At 43.7% G+C, this 18840-nt stretch overlaps 2 protein-coding genes across 3 annotated transcripts; both read right to left on the bottom strand.

The window, feature by feature from the left end:
- Positions 1–2501: 2501 nt before the first annotated feature.
- elmod1 (ELMO/CED-12 domain containing 1) lies at positions 2502–13737 on the bottom strand. 2 transcript variants are annotated; one of them, XM_076750207.1, is made up of 12 exons: positions 13243–13410; positions 12790–12861; positions 9839–9984; positions 9616–9644; positions 9389–9486; positions 9019–9148; positions 7846–7979; positions 7588–7656; positions 7086–7106; positions 6236–6286; positions 5430–5563; positions 2502–5088 (listed from the first exon to the last, which is right to left on the bottom strand). In XM_076750207.1, the coding sequence occupies exons 2-12, from the start codon at positions 12804–12806 to the stop codon at positions 4913–4915; spliced, it is 1005 nt and encodes a 334-aa protein (XP_076606322.1). In that variant the 5' UTR covers positions 12807–12861; positions 13243–13410; the 3' UTR covers positions 2502–4912. The 2 variants fall into 2 exon arrangements, with proteins under 2 accessions (XP_076606322.1, XP_076606323.1); XM_076750208.1 differs by lacking the exon at positions 7086–7106 and having other exon boundaries at positions 13243–13737.
- Positions 13738–14144: 407 nt separating this feature from the next.
- On the bottom strand, positions 14145–18451 carry LOC143332885 (solute carrier family 35 member F2-like). The gene is made up of 9 exons (XM_076750719.1): positions 18273–18451; positions 17502–17608; positions 16782–16954; positions 16256–16383; positions 15896–16055; positions 15604–15760; positions 15311–15363; positions 15046–15200; positions 14145–14856 (listed from the first exon to the last, which is right to left on the bottom strand). The coding sequence occupies exons 2-9, from the start codon at positions 17588–17590 to the stop codon at positions 14635–14637; spliced, it is 1137 nt and encodes a 378-aa protein (XP_076606834.1). The 5' UTR covers positions 17591–17608; positions 18273–18451; the 3' UTR covers positions 14145–14634.
- Positions 18452–18840: the final 389 nt, after the last annotated feature.

Genomic DNA, 18840 nt, shown 5'->3' with positions numbered 1-18840 from the left:
TGTAACATCATAAAGTCGACATTAATCTTCTTTGCAAACAGAGAGCAGCAGAGGTGGCTGAGAGCACAAAACACATGTTCAGGACTATTTATTTTCCACATGTCATCAATTACAGTGATAAGAGACGGTGAGCCGGCTGATGTGTGTTAGGATTCAACCGGTAAGCTTCCAAGATTAGCATCTTTAATATTATCATTGTTAATAATAATATGACGACCCCCGAGGAGAGGCAAATAACAAAGTGAATGAAGAATATGAAGAGTCCATTTGTTCAGTATTTCAGTCTTTTATTGGCAAATATAGAAGCTCAAATGAAACCTCAGGGAGAAGCCCGGCAGAAATATAATCACAGCACTAAATAAAATACCCAGAAAGTAAAGATGCAGCGAGTAAAACTCTCTATCAACACCAGAAAACAGGAGGAAAGGAAATATAAGAGTCACAAAATAATTCACTGATTAACTGAAATCTAACACCAAAATCATCACCTTTCTGACAAAAACAGCTACTGAAATACTCCAATGAGGGCTCAAACTAAGCAGAAAGAAGGTCAAAGGTCCCACACAGGCAGCTCCTCAGCCTTCATTCAGGTGGACTGTGATTGGTTGCAGGTCTCCAGATTCACTAGCCAATAGCACGAGAGAGACGACTCTTTATTTTCACTATGCACGTCTGTCAGTCTTAACTCTAATTTAAGAACAATTTTCCAGCAGCAGATATACAATTCAGTGATTTTGCTGCTCTGGGTTAACATTGAGCTGATGGTCAAAGCTGAGGAGAAGCCCACGACCCTCCACAGAGCTATGAGCCCACGCCCTGTGAAGCCACGCTGTTGACCTCTGACCTCATGCTCCTCCTTAGTCTTTAATCCTGCTGCCACTTTGCAGAAACACCAGGGTTAACATTGAGCCGATGGTCAAAGCTGTTTTCAGCTTTGTGACGATGCATTTTCAGCTGATCCAAGAGGCTTTTTAAAGAGTTTATTGAGCTGAAGACGGAGGAGAATTCTTCATCCTTCAGTTTAGCACAAACACTCAACACATCTGGAGATACGAGGTTTTCACTGGACAGGAATGGGCTGAATGATTGTAATCTGAAAAGTAACTAAAGCTGTCAGACAAAAGTAATGGAGTAAAAACAATCACCTCTGAGATGTAGTAGACTAAAAGTTTGAGTTTGTACTTTGAGTTTGTACTTACTGTAAACAGAGTACTCGAGTAAATGTACTCAGTTACATTCCACCCCTTCAGTCATTTTTTATCTACTGTATCGTTTTGCTGCTGCAATGCGTCAAGTGTTTGAACAGGAATCACTGAAACTGTTCAACACACTTCACATGTGCCCGTCGTGTGCTGGTGTGTAAATCAAACACTCCTCATCCCGTGATGAAGCAGACCCTCATGAAAAACCCGTGAGCTCGTCTGAAACGTTCACATGTCTCCTGTCAAACATCAACATTTGCTGTTCTTCATGTTCCTGCAGCCTTCAGCCTCTCGTGATGTGTGAGCTTACTGACCTCTGCTGTTCACCCAAACTACAGCAACGTGCCGTCATGAGTTTACCTTCAGTGCACGTTAAGGTCCAAAATAATGTTTAACAAGTTCAGTCTGAAGGTGCCAAACCGTCCAAAACCTGCTCGTATTGACCTGCGCTAATCAATATTTTGACATTAACTGATCAAAAGGCTCATTCCTGTCAGCCCAGCAGAGGTCTGTGGCTTCTTTTAGCTCTTTGTCGTGATTTTCTAACATTTTTTCTCATCAGCTTTGTTTCCAGCTGAAGCAGGAAGTTGTTTCCCTCTAAAACCAACAACTGTTTGTTACCTGCTGCCTCCAGACAGACAGACAGACATTAGCAACGAGCTTTCATCTGTTCACCTGCTCAGTCAGTACTTCAGTACTTTTCCACTCTCACTCACCTGCCAGCCACGCCCACCTGCCCCTCACCTGATCACACACCTGAGATTCATCCCCAATCAGTCCAGTATTTAAGCTGATGCTTTCACTCGTCGGGTCCCAAACGCATCTGTTACAGTTTGGATTTAAAGAGAAAGAAAAGGAAAAGCCAAAGAAATAATTAACTCTGCTTTAAATTACAGTATTTTCAGATAATCACACCTGTCTGTCTGATTTTCTGGGGACACTTGAAGGCAACAGAACAAGCTGTAAAGGCGACATGTTGTCAGATTTATACTTCAGTATTTCAGAGGGAAACATCGTACTTTTTACTTCACTACATGTATTTGACATTAGTAGTTTTCAGTTCAAGAGTTCATATTTGAAAAACATCTAAAGTCGACAAAAAACAAGATTAAAATGCTCTTACAGAAAATTATGATCAACTGTAATGAAATAACACTTTGAAAGGAGCCATAAAGAGCACTTTTACTTTGAATACTTTAAGTACATTTTGCTCTGAATACTTCATGGTAACACCCACAGTGTTTGTGCTCCGAGCAGCTCAGGTGTTGATGAATATATGAACAAATAAAGACTCACCTGTACTTTAACTGACATTTAAGTTTTATTGTGGTCTCAAAAAGTACAGCACAGACAAATGAAGCACACAGTTACAATATCTAGAAGTTCTTTAGGCCTTAGTGAAGAATACAGATGTCATATCAGTGACAGTGAAAATATCCTCATGCAGATCGTGTGGTCTCACAGACCGTTTCAAAGCACAATGTACAGCAGCGGGTACTTAACTTCATCTACAGTATCGTGGGACACATTGGCCCTTATACTCCTAATACCACAAAGTACTGATTTATCATCATAAAGGAAACTGCATTTTCATGTTTACAATAGTGCAAAGCTGACCATAGCAAAGCAAAACAAAATGCAAGCAGGAGATGGAACCAGCGCCGACATTCACTGAAGTAAACAGCTGCATAATACTGACAGAGAGCATCACTGCAATGGGACCAAGATATTCAGTACTATTAAAACACAATCAACAGTGCAAGCATGGCCGGGAAATAAGAGCGCACAGTTCCACGTCTGTGCCGAGGACGCTCGTGAATGTTAGATCCGATGGTCACATGATCACGTGAGGCAGCACTGCTGTGAAGATCGAGGGCGGGGGGGTCAGATTCATTTATTTTACAGTGAAACATGAAAGCACGACTCAGAGCTGAGATAACAATCAGAGCGATGCTGCAGAGACGACGCTTCCCAAAACATCTCGTTTGGTCCAAAGAGGTTCAGTTTACTGTCACAGAGGAGCCGCTGCTGACGGCTAATCGATGCACTGTTGCATGTGCACTCAGTCCACAGCAGGGAGCCGACAGTGACACCTGGGTGTTCGTAAAAAGTCGTTTTTAAAAGGTGATTATTGAAGCGTGGAGCTCTGCGTTGACTGGCTGGTCAACGTTTCTGTCTTCAGCGTTTCTCATTTCACCCTCGGCTCTCTGCTGTGTTTGTATGAAACCCTTAATTCATTCCCTGTGGAGCAACTCTACGCTTAAAGTCTTATTTCTCTGGCTGCTGCTGCTGGTTGGACCACGTTCACCCTCAGTCACATTAAAACTACATTCTCCATGAACTCCACTGCTTCCTGTCTCATCCTGCCATCTTTGGCTTTCATGAAGAAGTTCAGTAGGTTTCATATTGGGACGCTGTAAAATGGCAGACTTCTGAGGATATTTGTAATTTGTAATTAAAATTCACGTGGTGATATTGTACCTCCATTAAACGCCACGTGCAGCAGCTGCAAAGTGATCGGCATTCCAGCTCTGAGTTAGACAGTAAAAGGAGACGCAGGCACGCGCGGTGCAAATCAATACATTTAAAGAAATGTGCAGTGTAATGAATGTAAATTATTGCTTTGGCTGATACAACAGTGGACTCAGTGTCACATTCAATGGATTAAAATAGAATCAAACAATCGTGAACGTGAGCGTGAGGAACATTCACAACAGAAACTCTGCAGGGGGTCAAACCGGAAACTTCTGCAAACCTGAAAAAATGTTCATAAAACATTCCTAAATGAGCTTTCTGGGTGTGAATACGAGTGTAAATAAAACTTTTAGCGTCCAAAGTGGGAACAGTGCTGCGTAATGCGACACCTTCAACGTGTGTCTTATATACATTTATGAACATCATTTAGCAGGTTTACAAAAATTACATCTGAGCTCACGAGAAACAAGCTGCTGCTGTGATTGAAAGTTCTCCACATTCGATATTTTGGCAAGGAGAAGTCGTAGGAGTGAACGTCACGATGACATAAAAAGTACAGTACAATCTATTTCAGTGACCTAATACAGACAAAGAGATGGACTGGCCCTGTGTCGTTTGACAGCAGCACGTCAAATCATTTAAACGCACGTTGAGTATCTGTAGCTCTTCATCTTTAATACAAAACACTGTTTTTGACACGTTTGAGCTCGACTCTGAAAGCCGGTCCAGCTAACTGCCAGCTGCGATCTGAAAGGGGTTTTTGGCTGAGAAAGTAAATTTGGTTTGATATGAGAAGAAGCACAGGGTCCATAACTGAGGTGTAACGGCTGTGATACAATCGTCATGAATCATTAAAGCAACGCTAACGATGAGTGGGGATGGTGTGGTGCAGCCTCCTCATGCACAGCTACAATCGCTATGGTCATCTCTGATGCTGGTGGTGTAACGCTGCAGTGAGGGCGTAGAGGCAGTGTGTGTGTGTGCGTGTGTGTGTGTGTGTTTGTGTGTGTGGTGGAGTGAGCTTTTGGCAGTGACGCGACATGACGTTAGCTGGGACGAGGTGGGCTGAGCGGGGAAGGAAGAGCGTCTCCCCAGATGTGTCCAGCAGTTTGAGAGTGAAGTTTTCTGATTTCTGATTTTTATTGGGCCTACCAGACATCCAGGGGAGACCTCTGTGAGGATGTGGGGGGGCTCAGTGAGGGCCGTGGGGAGGGGCACGGGTCGGGGCTGTGTGTTTAGAGGTTGACCAGGTGGAGGTCGGAGGCGGAGAAGTGGGGGCACAGAGCCATGTCCGGGTTCTTCAGCTGTCGCAGGATCCTCCGGTGGAACTTGGAGCGGACCCGGTTGAACTCCATGATGTCGCTGGGATCCTCCTCGATCCAGAAACGGTGAAACTCCTGCATCAGGTAACCTGCCAAGAAGGAAAGGTCTTTAAGTTCATGGTCTTTGAAGAGAGCATAATTCATGTTCGTATATTAACAATGGATCACTTGTGCATGAACGGGGTGAATCTTCAAAGAATTGTGCCTTTATAGACTCTTTCACATCATTGGTTTTGGCTTCCAGGCCTGCAAGTCTGATGTTTCAGTTCACTCAGCTTTAAGTCCGAACATGTCCTCACTTCACTGACGGAAATTACAGGTGAACCAAACCAGGCCAATATTTGCAACAATTGGTCGATCCTGATTAATATCTGACTTTGCCGGAAAGTAAGAAAACATTTAAAAACCCGTCCCGATCAGCTGGACTCACAGAAGGTCTGCTGGAAGTGCAGCAGGCTCGGCATCTCCGGGGCCACGTTGTACAGGTGGGTCTTCAGAGCTCCGCTCACCAGCAGAGAGTAGGCCAGGTCTGTGATGTTGATGCCCACGATGGCAAAAGAGTAGCTGGATGATGAAACACAGACGTTAGTATCAGTCGTCAGACTCGACGGGACAGGAAGTGACGGGCAGTTTGCTGCTCTGCTGGCGCGTCCTCACACGACTCGGTGAGCAGAAGATGATTTTCAGTAACTTTTTACAGTCAGTCCTTATCGGAGCTGCTGGAGATCAATCATCAGCTATCGCCTGATGGTGGTTTAGCGTCCTCTTCTGCTCACCACACACACTGTTTACCTGCATGTAACCAAAGCCTGCTCAAACATGATTGGTCAAAACTCCTCGTACTGTGACCTAATACAACAAAGAAGCTTCCAATAGCAAAGTCTCGTCTCTTTCCGTCAGATTCTGCGTTCATAAGCAGATATCTGTGTCTAGAGATCAGACGGAGGCTGGAGGTAGAAGGACGCGCAGCGGTAAACACTTCCTGCCTGTTAACAAACACACACACACACAAAACCGCACATCATAGCCACATCACAGGCCCCCACCCCCGCTGAAACAGCTCCGTATTGAGGCCAAACCTCACACAGATGCAGCAGCAGTAGCCCAGTTCTGCCTCCACCACACACACACACACTCCACACACACACACACACACACACACACACTCCACACACACTCCACACACACACACACACACACACACACACACACACACACACACACACACACACTTACCCGATAGCTTTGTCGAAGTTCTTCTGCTCCCATTCAGGCTTGTTTATCTCGCTGTGAAGGACACACACACACTTTAGTCGACATGTGGAACAACACTGAGTGCATCACAATGAGAATAAAAAGGCCGATTTCATAAGATTGTTGAGACTCTACAGTGTTCTTTATGGCACGGAGGGCCTTACTGAGAGATGAATCACAGCTGATCAAAGTTTAATCAACAGCTACGCTCACATCTCAATTAGTTTACATTAAAAGGATTTTGATATAAAAATAAACTGGAGATGAATAATAAGTGCAGATAATTACAAGGACCTTTAATTCTCAGTTTATTGTGACTTTTAAGTTTGTACCAAAGGAGAATAATTTAAGCATGAGTCTGTTTCTGTATATAGATTTTAATTATTAGGAAATGTTTTGTTTGTTGACTCTTGTTTGTTTCAGGGCTTAATTCCCACTAATGATATGAGGTTGAGCCAAATAAATAATGTAATATTTTTAGCTTTTGCGGATGTCTATTAAGGGATAAGGCTGATGTTATTCTATAAGTTTCTTATTGTCCACAAAAAGACCACCTCTCAGTTCTTTCTGACTTCTCTTTCCCTTCTCAGATGGGTTCATTTGTTCCGACTGTACATGTTAATCTTTAAAAACGGGTCGGAAATGCATAGTTTGATTTCAAAAAATGATCATTAATTGACAGCGTTGTCTCTTCCCTGTTTCAGCCCCATATCAGATTAGAGTGGGTGTTTACACACAGGTACATTGTGCATAGAGCAGCTTTAAAAGCATGAAACAACAACCCAAACAAAGCAATGAATGCAGTGAAAAGAATGAAAGTGAAATCAGGTACCTTGGCTTTCTGTGTGTGCTCCTACAGTGCATGTGAGAGTCAGAGAGGGAGGCATGGGCAGAGAGGTGGAGGTGGAGGAGAGAGAGAAGGTGAATCTTCATTTGTGAAATGGGACAGCTCACTGAGACGCCGATGACAAACAATACAAGCAGCAGCGCTCAATAAGAGATGACGCAGTGAATGACATCAAGCTGTAGGAATGAATATAATCACGCAGAGTATGAATGAGTGAGTGCAGTTAAAGGGTGGAGGGATACACCACGTGTCCGGTAGAAAGATACTGTCGGGAAGCTCTTCATGCACTCCACTCGTCTACTGTAAAGTTAGTTTCAGCTGCACACATCCACCTTCTGTAAATACGCGTACATTTTCTATTACCAAGTCGCTTTACATCTGCTAAAAACTGACATTTCCTCAGAGAAACTTTCTACAAAAACACTTGGTGTATTCCTTTAATTTTATCATGCTTCAATCAAAGTCGAGAAAAACATGGCTGCCGTACTTGTGCTTTGGTTGCAGGGAGTCGTGGAGCATCTGCAGAGCAGTGGCCTTGTCGTGTTCTGCGAAATACCTGCAAAGAGACGATAGATGCTTCAGGAAAAGGCAGTTTGATCGCACTTAGCCTTTAACCTGTGCACAGTGTAGATTATCGAGGTTATCGATCGTGGTTATCGATCGATTGCATAAAACACATCAGTGTTTAACAGTGTTTTTTGGGTTATGATCAGTCTTTCAGGAGGTGAGGTGAGTGGGAGCTCACAGCAGGTTGTGCAGACCCAGCAGGCCCATGCCTCTGAAGTCAGTCTTAGGATCGCTGCCTTGAAAACCAATTTCACACCACTGTTTCGAAATGCGGCCGGTGAGGGGTGTGTCAGGACGCAGCTCCTTCCATAGCTACAACACACACACACACACACACACACACACACCACAGCTTAGTACAATTCTTGACAGGAGAGCTTTCTGCATGTATGAGTATTTAGATAACGTGTTAAAAGAAATACTGCATCATATCAATAGGTCTACCACTCATGTGTGTCCACTAAATGTAACAGCCAGCAGCTGATGAACAGCAAAAACATGTCGATGAACTGTTGAAATACCTAAAATAATGTTGGAGCTGTTTGATAAAAACCATTGGATAAATAGTTTAAATAGACTGCCAATATTAAAGCATGAACAGTTGAAGTACTCAGCTAAAAATAAGGTTAAACAGTTGAAAAAGCTAATGGATAAATGGCTGTAATAGTTAGCAAAAGGGTAAATAGTCCAAATCAAAGCTACATTTAATTCATAGAGAGCTGAAATAGCTCATATTAAAAGCTTAATATCAGAAATACTGTAGTTAGCTATGTTTAATGGATAAATAGTTGAAATACGTTTCTAAAATGAATGCGTAATCAGTGGAAAGAGCCCAAATGAATGATAAAGAGTTAACGTGGTTAAAAGTAAAGGTTAAACGGTAGAACTCAGAAGCTATGAATAATTAAACAGTTTGAACAGTTAAATTAGTTTAAGTCAATGAACAGTTGACAGTGCGACAAATCTGATCTGCTAAATAGCAGAATAGCTAATAGCTAAAGGGCTAAAATAGTTAGCTAACCATAAGCAACGAATAGGTGACACAGATAGCAAAAAGTAAAAGATAAATGTGCTGTTAGCTAAAACTACGTACACAGTTGAAATGGTTCGCTAAAACTGATGGATAAACAGACATAATGCTGCTTATCTAAAAGTAGCTAACTATTAGCTAAACAGCAGAAACAGCTGAAAGTAAAGGCCAAATGGTTGAAATAAACGGCCGTTTCGTTGAAGGGGTGTTTAAGGTTGGGGGTATCCTGCCGGTGGTTGGGGGTGAACCACAGGAGGTTCTATCCAGGGATTATTCCTGTTGTTGTTTTTTCACTTCAGATAGCCTCAGAGAGCGGTGCACCTTCATCAGCTTGTCCTCATGTTCGCCGTTTTCACAGTCGTAGGGCTCCCGGCGCAGCTTCTCCACCTCGGCCACCAGGCTCCTGTAGCCCACAATCTGCAGCAGGCTGGCCTGAAGAGAGATGCCCAGCCTGGGGACACACGGGGAGAGGAAGGGCTGTCTGTTACAGGGGATTCAGGCCTGTTAACACAGTCATCTGTCATGTATAAGAACAGTGTTTTGGTCTGGGGGTTTCACCGGCTCACTGAGGAGGACGTGTGTGCTATTGGTTCACTTTCACAGCTCGTCAGGTGATAACCTCTAATTTACCACAACACCCTCCAATAAGTGCTGAAGTAACACAAATGTGACATGAACTGTAGCGCCTCACTGTGGGTTGGTGTCGGGGTTAATCTTCTTCAAGGCCATGATGTCGTCGATGGTTTTCTCCACTTTGTCAGGATGGACGCTGAGGGCAGACTGCAGCAGCTAGAGACGACGGGAAGGCGGCAGAAAGGAAAAGGAAGTGAGAATATAAGGAAGTGTGGAAGATTGAGCGTCACACCTGCGTTATTTTGGACATATGTTGAGCTCTTTCATAGATCTAGAGACCCGTACCTCATTCTTGGAGTACCTCAGAGATGATTCTGGAAGGAAATGGTTGCAAAGTGTGAGACAACTGCATTTATTTTGAAAACGGTTCAAGGCAGATACGGACATTCATTCATTTCATGGTCCATTTCAAGGCAGGATAATAAATATGAACTACAGATAAAATAGAAGTCAAATGAACACATTTAAAAACAACAGTCTGACAGCATGCAGGCAGCGGCGGGTCTACCTATCTTGAGGGTCCGGCGGGCGCCATGCTTGTTGTTGTAGCAGATTCGCTGCAGCTCGCAGCGCCCCGTAAACTTCCTGACGACAAACTTCAGGCCCCGCCACAGACATTTACAGTAGAGGAACACGAAGAACTGGGTCAGCACTCTGGAGAGGAGAGGACGGCAGGAGTTAGCGAGATGTTCACACCAAACGTATAGAAGTGATTCACAGCGTTTTTAAAGCCTGCAGGGTCTCGTCTTCACTGGCTGCATGTGAGCAGATCTTCTTTTCTCAGACTGTTTCATCTGAACAGCCTTCAGATGCCTGAAAAATATCCAGTATTTCAGAAAGAAGCTGAGATAAATTTTGTGTAGTAGAATCGGTTCTTCCTCCCGTTTCCTGTCTTGCTCATCATCTTACCGCCTATACGATTGATCTCACTCACAATACTGAAGCATATTATTTCTTCTTAATCTTTAAGACATCTTCAATACATTTTATAGCTGCAATGATGAGTAACTTAAGACATTTTTCAAGCAAAAATGCCAAACATTAAATTTAATGTGCAAATTTTCTGCTTTTCTTGGTCTTATATGATATAAACTGAATATTTTTTGGCTTCTGAACATTTGAAGACTTTTAATGGCGTCACCTTGTGCTCTCAGATACGGTGATGAGCATTATTTTCTCACCAGATTAATCAACAATCAAAGTATTTGTTTGTTGTAGCTCTGACACTTTTCTTTTGAAATGTGGTCTGATTGTAATTGTTTGCAAAAACATTTTACCTTTAGCACAGTATGAATGCACCCAGACACAGAGGGTGAAGTCAGTGTGAAGATGACAGCAGAACAGAAGCAGGATGAACACATGAAGCAAAGAGAGTCAGAAAGCTGCAGCTCGTCTTGTCTGTCAGGTTCGACTTGCAGCGAATCAAAGTGTTCTATTTTTACAGGTGACACCGAGAGTGAAAATGGAGATTTGCGTCTTGGGAAATGCACAGTGACCCATTAAGAAAGTGGAGACTGAATGATTTCCAGCCTTCACCTGCTTCCCTCTGCACACATTTCATGTTATTTTAATGTAAAACCTTCCAGCATCTGATTTCAGGCCCCTCAAAAAGAGTTTGTGCAATGAGCCAGAAATTTACTGAGATGCAAACGGAGAATTAGACGCAGTTATCGTTATTTTTCATCTGTTATCGGGGCTAAAATGAGCATGAGGCTGAGAAAATACACAAGCTGCACTTTGAGTAACGTGCAAACTTCCCTCTGAGCCACAAGAGCGACGCCTCACTTCCCTCTTTGTTTGTTTTTGTGGAATTGAGTTTACAACCTTTTCAGGCAGAAATAAATCCTCCTGAAGCTCAGCGATCACAGCATAATATCATCTTACATCAAGAAAAGAAGATGTGTAAGTACAGTCCTGAATGATTAAGTCCTCCTTCTGTAGGCCCGCGGGTGAGACTGGCATGTTAAACAGCTCATAGAGACACTCTGTCATTTTGTCAACCTTCAGGGAGGTGAGCACAAAGAGGCGCTGATGGAAGGAGGATCCAGAGGTTATACTCAGAACAAACACTTCAGGTTTCATGCAAAGAAATCGTCTGTGAAGCTCATTTTAAAGAGACGCTCTGCTAATTTTACACAATGCAGTCGTCATGTAGAGCTACTCAGAGAACAGTTTGAGGAGATAATGAGGACGTCCAAATGTCCTCACACACATCCTGCTTGTGTGATATATTTCCAGTCACTTCCACAGCGCTCACTCAGACATGCAGGACTGTTAACCAAGACTTCACCCTGATAATAATATTGTGGGTTAGTGCTAGTTTTTAGAGGTTATGCACCTATAAGCTTGTTTTTAGACCAACAGGAATCAATACCAAGAAGTTTATGGATTCAACACAAACGTCCTACAAGAAATACCAGAAAAACGTCACACACAAATACTGCAGGTGTGGGACGGACCTACAGTGTCTCCTCTGGGTCTGGACAAGCTCAGAAAACGTCTGTTTGGACTTTAATACCAATAATTTCTAAGAGAAAGCCTGCGTCACAAACAGGAAGTGAGGAGTTTCTAAGAAGAGGGCGGCTGACTGTTGGTTGCATATTGTGGGATGTTGGTAGATTTTGACCTTCTGTTTATTTAATCTGCCTTTTGCAAGTTCCCAACTGTGCTGACGTCCATTATTAAATCACTGGAGCTCCCATTTAAATTATTGTGAATACTCTGATCAGATAAATCTATTAAAGGCGCTGCATGAATCATTTTTCCATCAGTTAACTATTAGTAGTTCATTCCAGCACATTAGTATAATCACTGAACAAGCACAGCTGTCAGTGGAAAAAAAAGAACTTGGCAACCTCTGCAGGACTGCACCGCTCATTAAAAACAAATGGACGTAAAAAGCTTTGAGATAAAAGGAAAATGGAGTAAAACATCAACCGGAGAATGTTTTCTAACAGATTTATTCTTTTGATTTGATGAGCAAGCCTTAATGCCTTTTTATGTCTTTTTTATAAACGTCTATGTGCAAATTCGGATTGAAATAAAAATCAGTGTCTTCAGAATTATGTAAAACCAATAACAAGTGTCATTAAGAAAGACATGACCTGCATGTTAAACACTGTGCTGCTCTGTTTTAATCAGGAAAATTAGAGTTTGTACTTTATCAATGCAAAATGTTTATCATAAAATAAATCAATACAGAAAGCATCAGGACTATTAATAGAGACACCTCCTGCTTTCCATGTGCTCCATAATGAAAAGGCCTCTTTTCTGAGGTTCATCCACAGCAACCACTTACTGGCCACACGATATCATAATCGATTGGGAAGAGCTTAAATGGGAGCACTGGGAGAACGCAGTCAGCAGTATTTTCTGTAAACGAATCATCACCATGAATATTCTTCACCTTTTACCGGATACATGAATTCAGCCCTGCACCACCTGCAGGAGGCTCTTTACCTCAGGAAATGCTTCATCTTGTCGGCTGTCTCCTCTCAGGTGTGTTCGGCGTGCTTTCTGTGGAGGGATCACCTGAAAACAGATGAGATGAGTGTTTTTTCATGTGTGTGGATGAGGCCGACAGCAGCGGCGGCTCAGGCCGCGCAGCTGCGGAGCTGTCCGCGGTGCTGATCGCTCTCAGCCGCGGCTGCGGTTCCACCGCGGTGCCGCCGCTGCGCTGCGTACCTGCTCCCCAACACCGGACAGAACCTGTCCTCGAGCCTTATGAACGTTTATTTCACCTTCCAGAGAGGCGCAATCCGGTAATAGCAGGTTATTAATGCTCGACGGTCTCCGGTCTGATTAGCACAAACACGCTGCATAATCCGCAGCAACAGACGACGCGCGTAACGTCGCTGTGCAGGAAATGAACGCAATAAAATGTGTGAAATAATACACAATATGAGGTCTTACCGGTTATAAATGATCACGGATGAAGCAGGGGTTGGATGCAGCGTCTTGTCCTCTTCACTCGGCTACAGTCGCCTGCTTCTCCTCCATGATGATAGTCACTGACTGAGGCTCAGTCTAAAAGCTACAGCACAGCAATGCAGCGCAGGGAAACCTCCTCCAGCACAGCACTGAGATCAATGCATGGATGCTCTGCTCCCCACTTCCTCCAGATAAAGATTTGAAACGCCCTGACATTATGTGGTTAGATTGTCCCCTAAGGACCAAATCTGACTGTTTATTTTTACAGTAAGAAGTGTTTTACGTGCACTAAAGATGTCAAAGTGACCAGAGGAGAAGAGTCCTGCTCAGCACCGTTAAAACACTGCTGGGTGCTGCTGGAGGAGGACCTGTGGCCTCAGAAGTCACATTTCTGTGATCAGACTGCAGGGCCGACACAAGCGGGCCTGGACAATATAAATACTACTGCGTTAACGCTTTTAACCTGCATTGACCTTTTTGGCCACTTGGGGGCAGCACAACAAGCTGGAAGCACAACTCCAGCTGAGTTTCTTTCCAAGTGTTGTGCAAATTTCAAATTAATTTCAAGAAAATTAGAAGAAAATGCGACTAAACGCTTGTTTCCATCCATTACTGTGATGAGATTATTGGGAGGTGGTTTCAGCAGTAGGTGGCGCCACTTCTCCCGTCAGGAAACCTTCAGGCTCTGCTTGTGTTTAACAGCCAAATATACTTTGTTGTCTCTGAGGTAAAATCTAAATATCTGTCATATCTTCAGCTCCTCAGATGAGTACAGACACCCTCCTTAAAGCAGCATCGCTCCTGCAACGTAACGCAGCGCTGAGACACGCTGACGTCTAAACAAACACATTTAAAATGTAAAGTAACTGAAAAACAATCAAGAACAGAGAGAATATAAAAATTAATTTAATAGTAAAAAAGTAAACGTGCATGTCAACATGCTTTACTTTTGGCAAAACAAGGTGGAGAATGATTTACAGTACATGTTAAACATTATCAGTGGAAAAGCTGTTAACAGCTTCAAAGGCAACACAAGTAAAATACAACTAACAACGACAGCGGTTTAAAAAAGCACGGATGCATCTGTAAAATATCAAATATATCAATTTAAACAAAGGATTGTCCTGTCATATGTCGTCTGTGTTTAACACTGACTGTAAGTGCAGCAACAGGTGATACTTGATGACCGTTAATAAAGAAATATCTCCACAAAATGACGTAACGTAACGTAAAAATGAAAAATGTGTCACAATGAGGTTATAAAACTGCATTTTCTTTGATGCTCAAAATGCCAAAAACAATCAAACTCTGTCAGAACATGTTTACTTCTGTAACAACGTGCAGCCTCTGTCACAACACAGAGGTCAGATTCAGTCACAGGGCAGCGACGGCGGTGAGCGTCTCCGTTTTCGGAGGATCTCTGTCTGCCGCCAGCAGGTGGTCCGAGGAGCTCTCGACCACGCGATCGGCCGACGCTTCAGCGGCGTCGCCCTCAATGGAGCCGGACTCTGGCAAAGCTGAGTACGTGGGAACGGCGTTGAACATGACGAAGCCCAGAGTGATGACGACGAACGAGATGATGTACAGGGTGGAAAACTGAGGGTGAGACACGAGACGGAGACGTTAGACTTCTGTGGTTTTCTGTAATGATGCATCTGTCACAGTTTAAATGCTGGGAACGACTTTACTTCCTGCTTTAAACACGTCTCAGAAGACGAGTGTGCACTTTAACATGTGAACATTATCTCAGCTGCTGACTAAAGGATGCTTTTCAGTGACACTCACTGCGTAGTGGAAGAGGAACATGCCGCAGAAGAGGCTGAAGAGGTCGGCGGTGAGCAGCGAGAGGTTGACCGCGGTCGCGCTGGTCATCTTCACCACGATGGGCATGAAGCTGTACAGCGCGTACATGCACAGGACGTAGACCGCGAACAGCATCACTGCAGGACGCAATGAACGGACTTCAGTCAGAGGCCACGGAGTGACATTACAAGAAAACGGTCAGCAGTACTGATTCTTCATCATACTATAAGACAGAAGGTCAACTTACAAATGTGAAGGTTCCACTTTACTGCAGCTACTGCTTGAGTTTCCAGAACGGCTCTGCAATGACGCACAAAGTCAGCAAGAGGAAGAAACACTGGAGTTAAAGCAAAAACAACCTCAAACACAAACACAGCAGCTGTAGCTTCAGTTGAGTTTGAGAGCAGAGTGTTTCCGTCAGTTCAGGCTTCATCGGTTGTTTGCACATGACGTCACATCACTCAAACTAACCTCACAGGATTCTTAAATCTAAGCAGCCAATAAAACCCTCTACTGTGACAGATTATAAGAGTGACCCACAGCTGCACGCCGCTGATGAGGGTCCCAAAGAGCCCCATCATGCCCAGGAACTCCACTCGGCTTAAGTTCTTCACCGTGTACTCCTGGCACACGTTGGACACGGCATAGAGGACAGCGCTGAGCAGGACCAACCCGTCTCCCAGCACGACGTGCCTGGCTGCACAGAGAAAGAGAGGAAGTCAAACATGAGATGAGAATTTTAATCATTTATGCAGCAACGTTTGAGCAGGAGGAGGAAATCCTTAAGTGACAGCAGAGAAAGGATCAGTAAGTATGATAAAAGAGTCCTCACTGGATCCCTGGTCTCTTCCAGCCAGAACGTCAGCCCCCACCATGGCCCCCACCCCCAGCAAACACACCGTCACGGCTATGAAGTGGACCAGCCGGTAGCGGGTCTTCAGGAAGAACCAGGACAGCACCATCAGCACTGGGATCACAAAGCAGTCCAGCAGCTGAAACACGACACATGTCGTTACTGTTTTTTGTTGATCACTTCGTGTTTGGTTTCCATATTTTTCTGACATCATGACAAAGAGTTACTGGACAGAAGTTTTATCTTTGTAAACACAATGATTTCAGCCACATGCAGTACACGCAGTACAGTGTGTAACACCGAGTTCAGCAGGTCTCCGTCTAGACCGCCGTCTCTTACCTGTATACTGGTCAGGGTGGTGAACTGGTACGCCTTCACAACTGCATAGTTTGCCTCCACATCCGCCAGACCCATCACCAAATACTTCCACCACTTGGTTTTTAAAATCTGCAGGATGTTCCTCTCACCTGCGGAAAGACACAAGGTTTACTTTAGAGTAGAAATGGAAAAGAACTAAAATCTTAACAGATTTTAAAGAAAAATGTGTCTGCCACAACATTTAAAGCTGATATAATCAATATTTTTATATTATCTTGTACGCGTGGAGTCGCTCTTAGTGATGATCCCACTGAGAATTATCGCCCTCAACTCTACAGAGATTCATAGCTTCTTTCAGCTCATCGTGTCTTTAAATCACATTAAAGGTGACGCTAAGTCAGCGGTGTGTTCACAGGTGGCTTCTGCTGCCCCCCAGTGGCCAGAAAAATCAATAAACAGGTTTAAAAACCGCACTGAGCTGTAAAAAATGCAAGTTTAAAGGTTGAGTTCAGGAATCAGGGACGCTCTGAACGTCAGACATCCTGACCTTTACGGGCGCTGAGGACGGTGGTGTAGGTGAGCAGCAGCAGGGCGTAGTTGAGGAAACTCTGCAGCATGGGCGTCTCCACCCTATCATTGGCCAAGTACTGACAGCTCACTGCCGTCCCGCAGATCAGCATGGACAACACCTGTCCCATGAGGATGGTCTTCAGCAGACGCCTGCAGAGAGAGCGAGACCCTCATGTGTCAGCAGCAGAGCAAACCTCTGAATCATTAAGAAACACAAGTCTCTCCCCACAGACTCTCTGAAGGCGCTGAGCCTCGACTTACGGGTCAGTCTACATTCCAGTGTTCACCTGTGATCAGGAGCTCTGCGTGAGGACTCAAACGGATAAATTCAGTCCACTGCTTTAAAGAGTGACTGGACACCAGGCTGAAAAACAGTGTTTCCCTGCTTCTGCATCAAAACTTTCCTGCCTTTGTCACAAGTCACACCTGTAGCCACGCCCACTTGTGACATCACAATGTACTGACACACCCTAGAGTACACCCCTGCATCCTGTTACAGAGTACACAGAGTAAAACAGATCTTGAATGCTTTTAAAATACCAAAACAATCAAAATAACTGTAACATATGAAACATAACGATCGCTCTGTTTTATTTAAGTGTCCCACAACACCAGGACCCCGAATCTAAAGCTGCTAAATGAAACATAGACTCAATGATGGACTGTGTCTTTAATAAACAGCCGGATCAGCGCTCACCATGTGAAGACGTCCCTCAGGTTGTAACTGTATAAACCACAGGTGACCCTCCACTTCCCACACAGTCTCTCCCCCTCGTGTCCCTCCATTGTCTTTATGAGCTAAACCTAGAAAGAAAGAAGAAATGACAGATGAAAACCTTGGGACTAAATTAAAGCATTAGTGTCTTTAACATTTACTGTCTTCATCAGACTACTCAGGCAGACATGCACTAAATCTCTCAGGAATGTGGCTGATGAGGCTCATAGTTTGATTCTCACTACAATTATGGTCCATAATACTCTATATTTACAGCTCTTATTCTGCTCGGTCTTAACACAAACATGAGTCCAAAACATAAATCGGACAGGCTATTTTGCCGTGTTTCTACAGTCTAACGTTACCACGTTACCGTAACAGCACTGTCCTTCCAATGTATTTCAAAGAAAAGCTCCATTGGCGTCGCCGCTTTTAAGGCGACCACGTAGGCACGTTTTGACAAAGTTCTTCTATAATAAGCCACACTTCTGACATTAAATGTATCCCGAATTTTAATGTAACCTATAATTATTCGCGGTATGCGTTTAATTTCGTAAAGGCAGGTAGGGACGGCTGGTAATAAGCAGAGCAATATTAAAACTGTCACTTTTTCAACGCAGTTTCGTGCACGCTTTCTCCGCGTGACTGACGCGTCATTCATCGGGGCTCCCGTAAAGTAGAAATAGCTAAATAAAAGCGAACCTAAGTACAAGTTGGATTCTAATAAAGTACAGCCAATTTGTGTATACATACGTTTTCTTCTTCAGTCATGGCAGGTGTGGGAAATCCTCCATCTGCGGTGAACTTCATGTCAAAAATCGCTCCTTATTGCCAAATTTCCATCCACGCGGGTCAACTTCCCACCCTGAGTGAATCAATCTAGCTGTGTGTTAGCTAGGACCGCCTTCTGTGCTCTGATTGGCCAAGAGAACGAAATGACGTCCGCACCGTGCAGTCAAACTTGGCCCGGTGCTGATGAGAATCAGCGATTTCACCACCAGCAGAGGTGAAATATAAATACTTTAAAACCCCTCGCGTTCAGTTCAGTGGTGCAGGGAGTACTCAGACAGCTCGAATGAGTAAAAGTACTAATACCACGCTGTAAAGTACTATAGTACAAGTAAGAATACTGTAGTGAGAATGTTACTGAAGTAAAACCACGTAAGTATAAGTATAATCAGCATGACTGTAGTTTGGATGTACAGTAATGTTCCGTCGCTGCTCAAGTTCTGTCTCTAAGAACAATTTTGAGGTGCTTCACTTAAATATTTCCATTTTAAGTTACTTTACAGGCTTCTTCTATTCTCCACCATGGCTAATA

This window comes from Chaetodon auriga, chromosome 15 (genome assembly GCF_051107435.1).
Source record: "Chaetodon auriga isolate fChaAug3 chromosome 15, fChaAug3.hap1, whole genome shotgun sequence".
NCBI lineage: Eukaryota > Metazoa > Chordata > Actinopteri > Chaetodontiformes > Chaetodontidae > Chaetodon > Chaetodon auriga.
The sequence above is the reverse complement of the archived record's forward strand: the minus strand, read 5'-3'. Positions and strand labels throughout refer to the sequence as shown.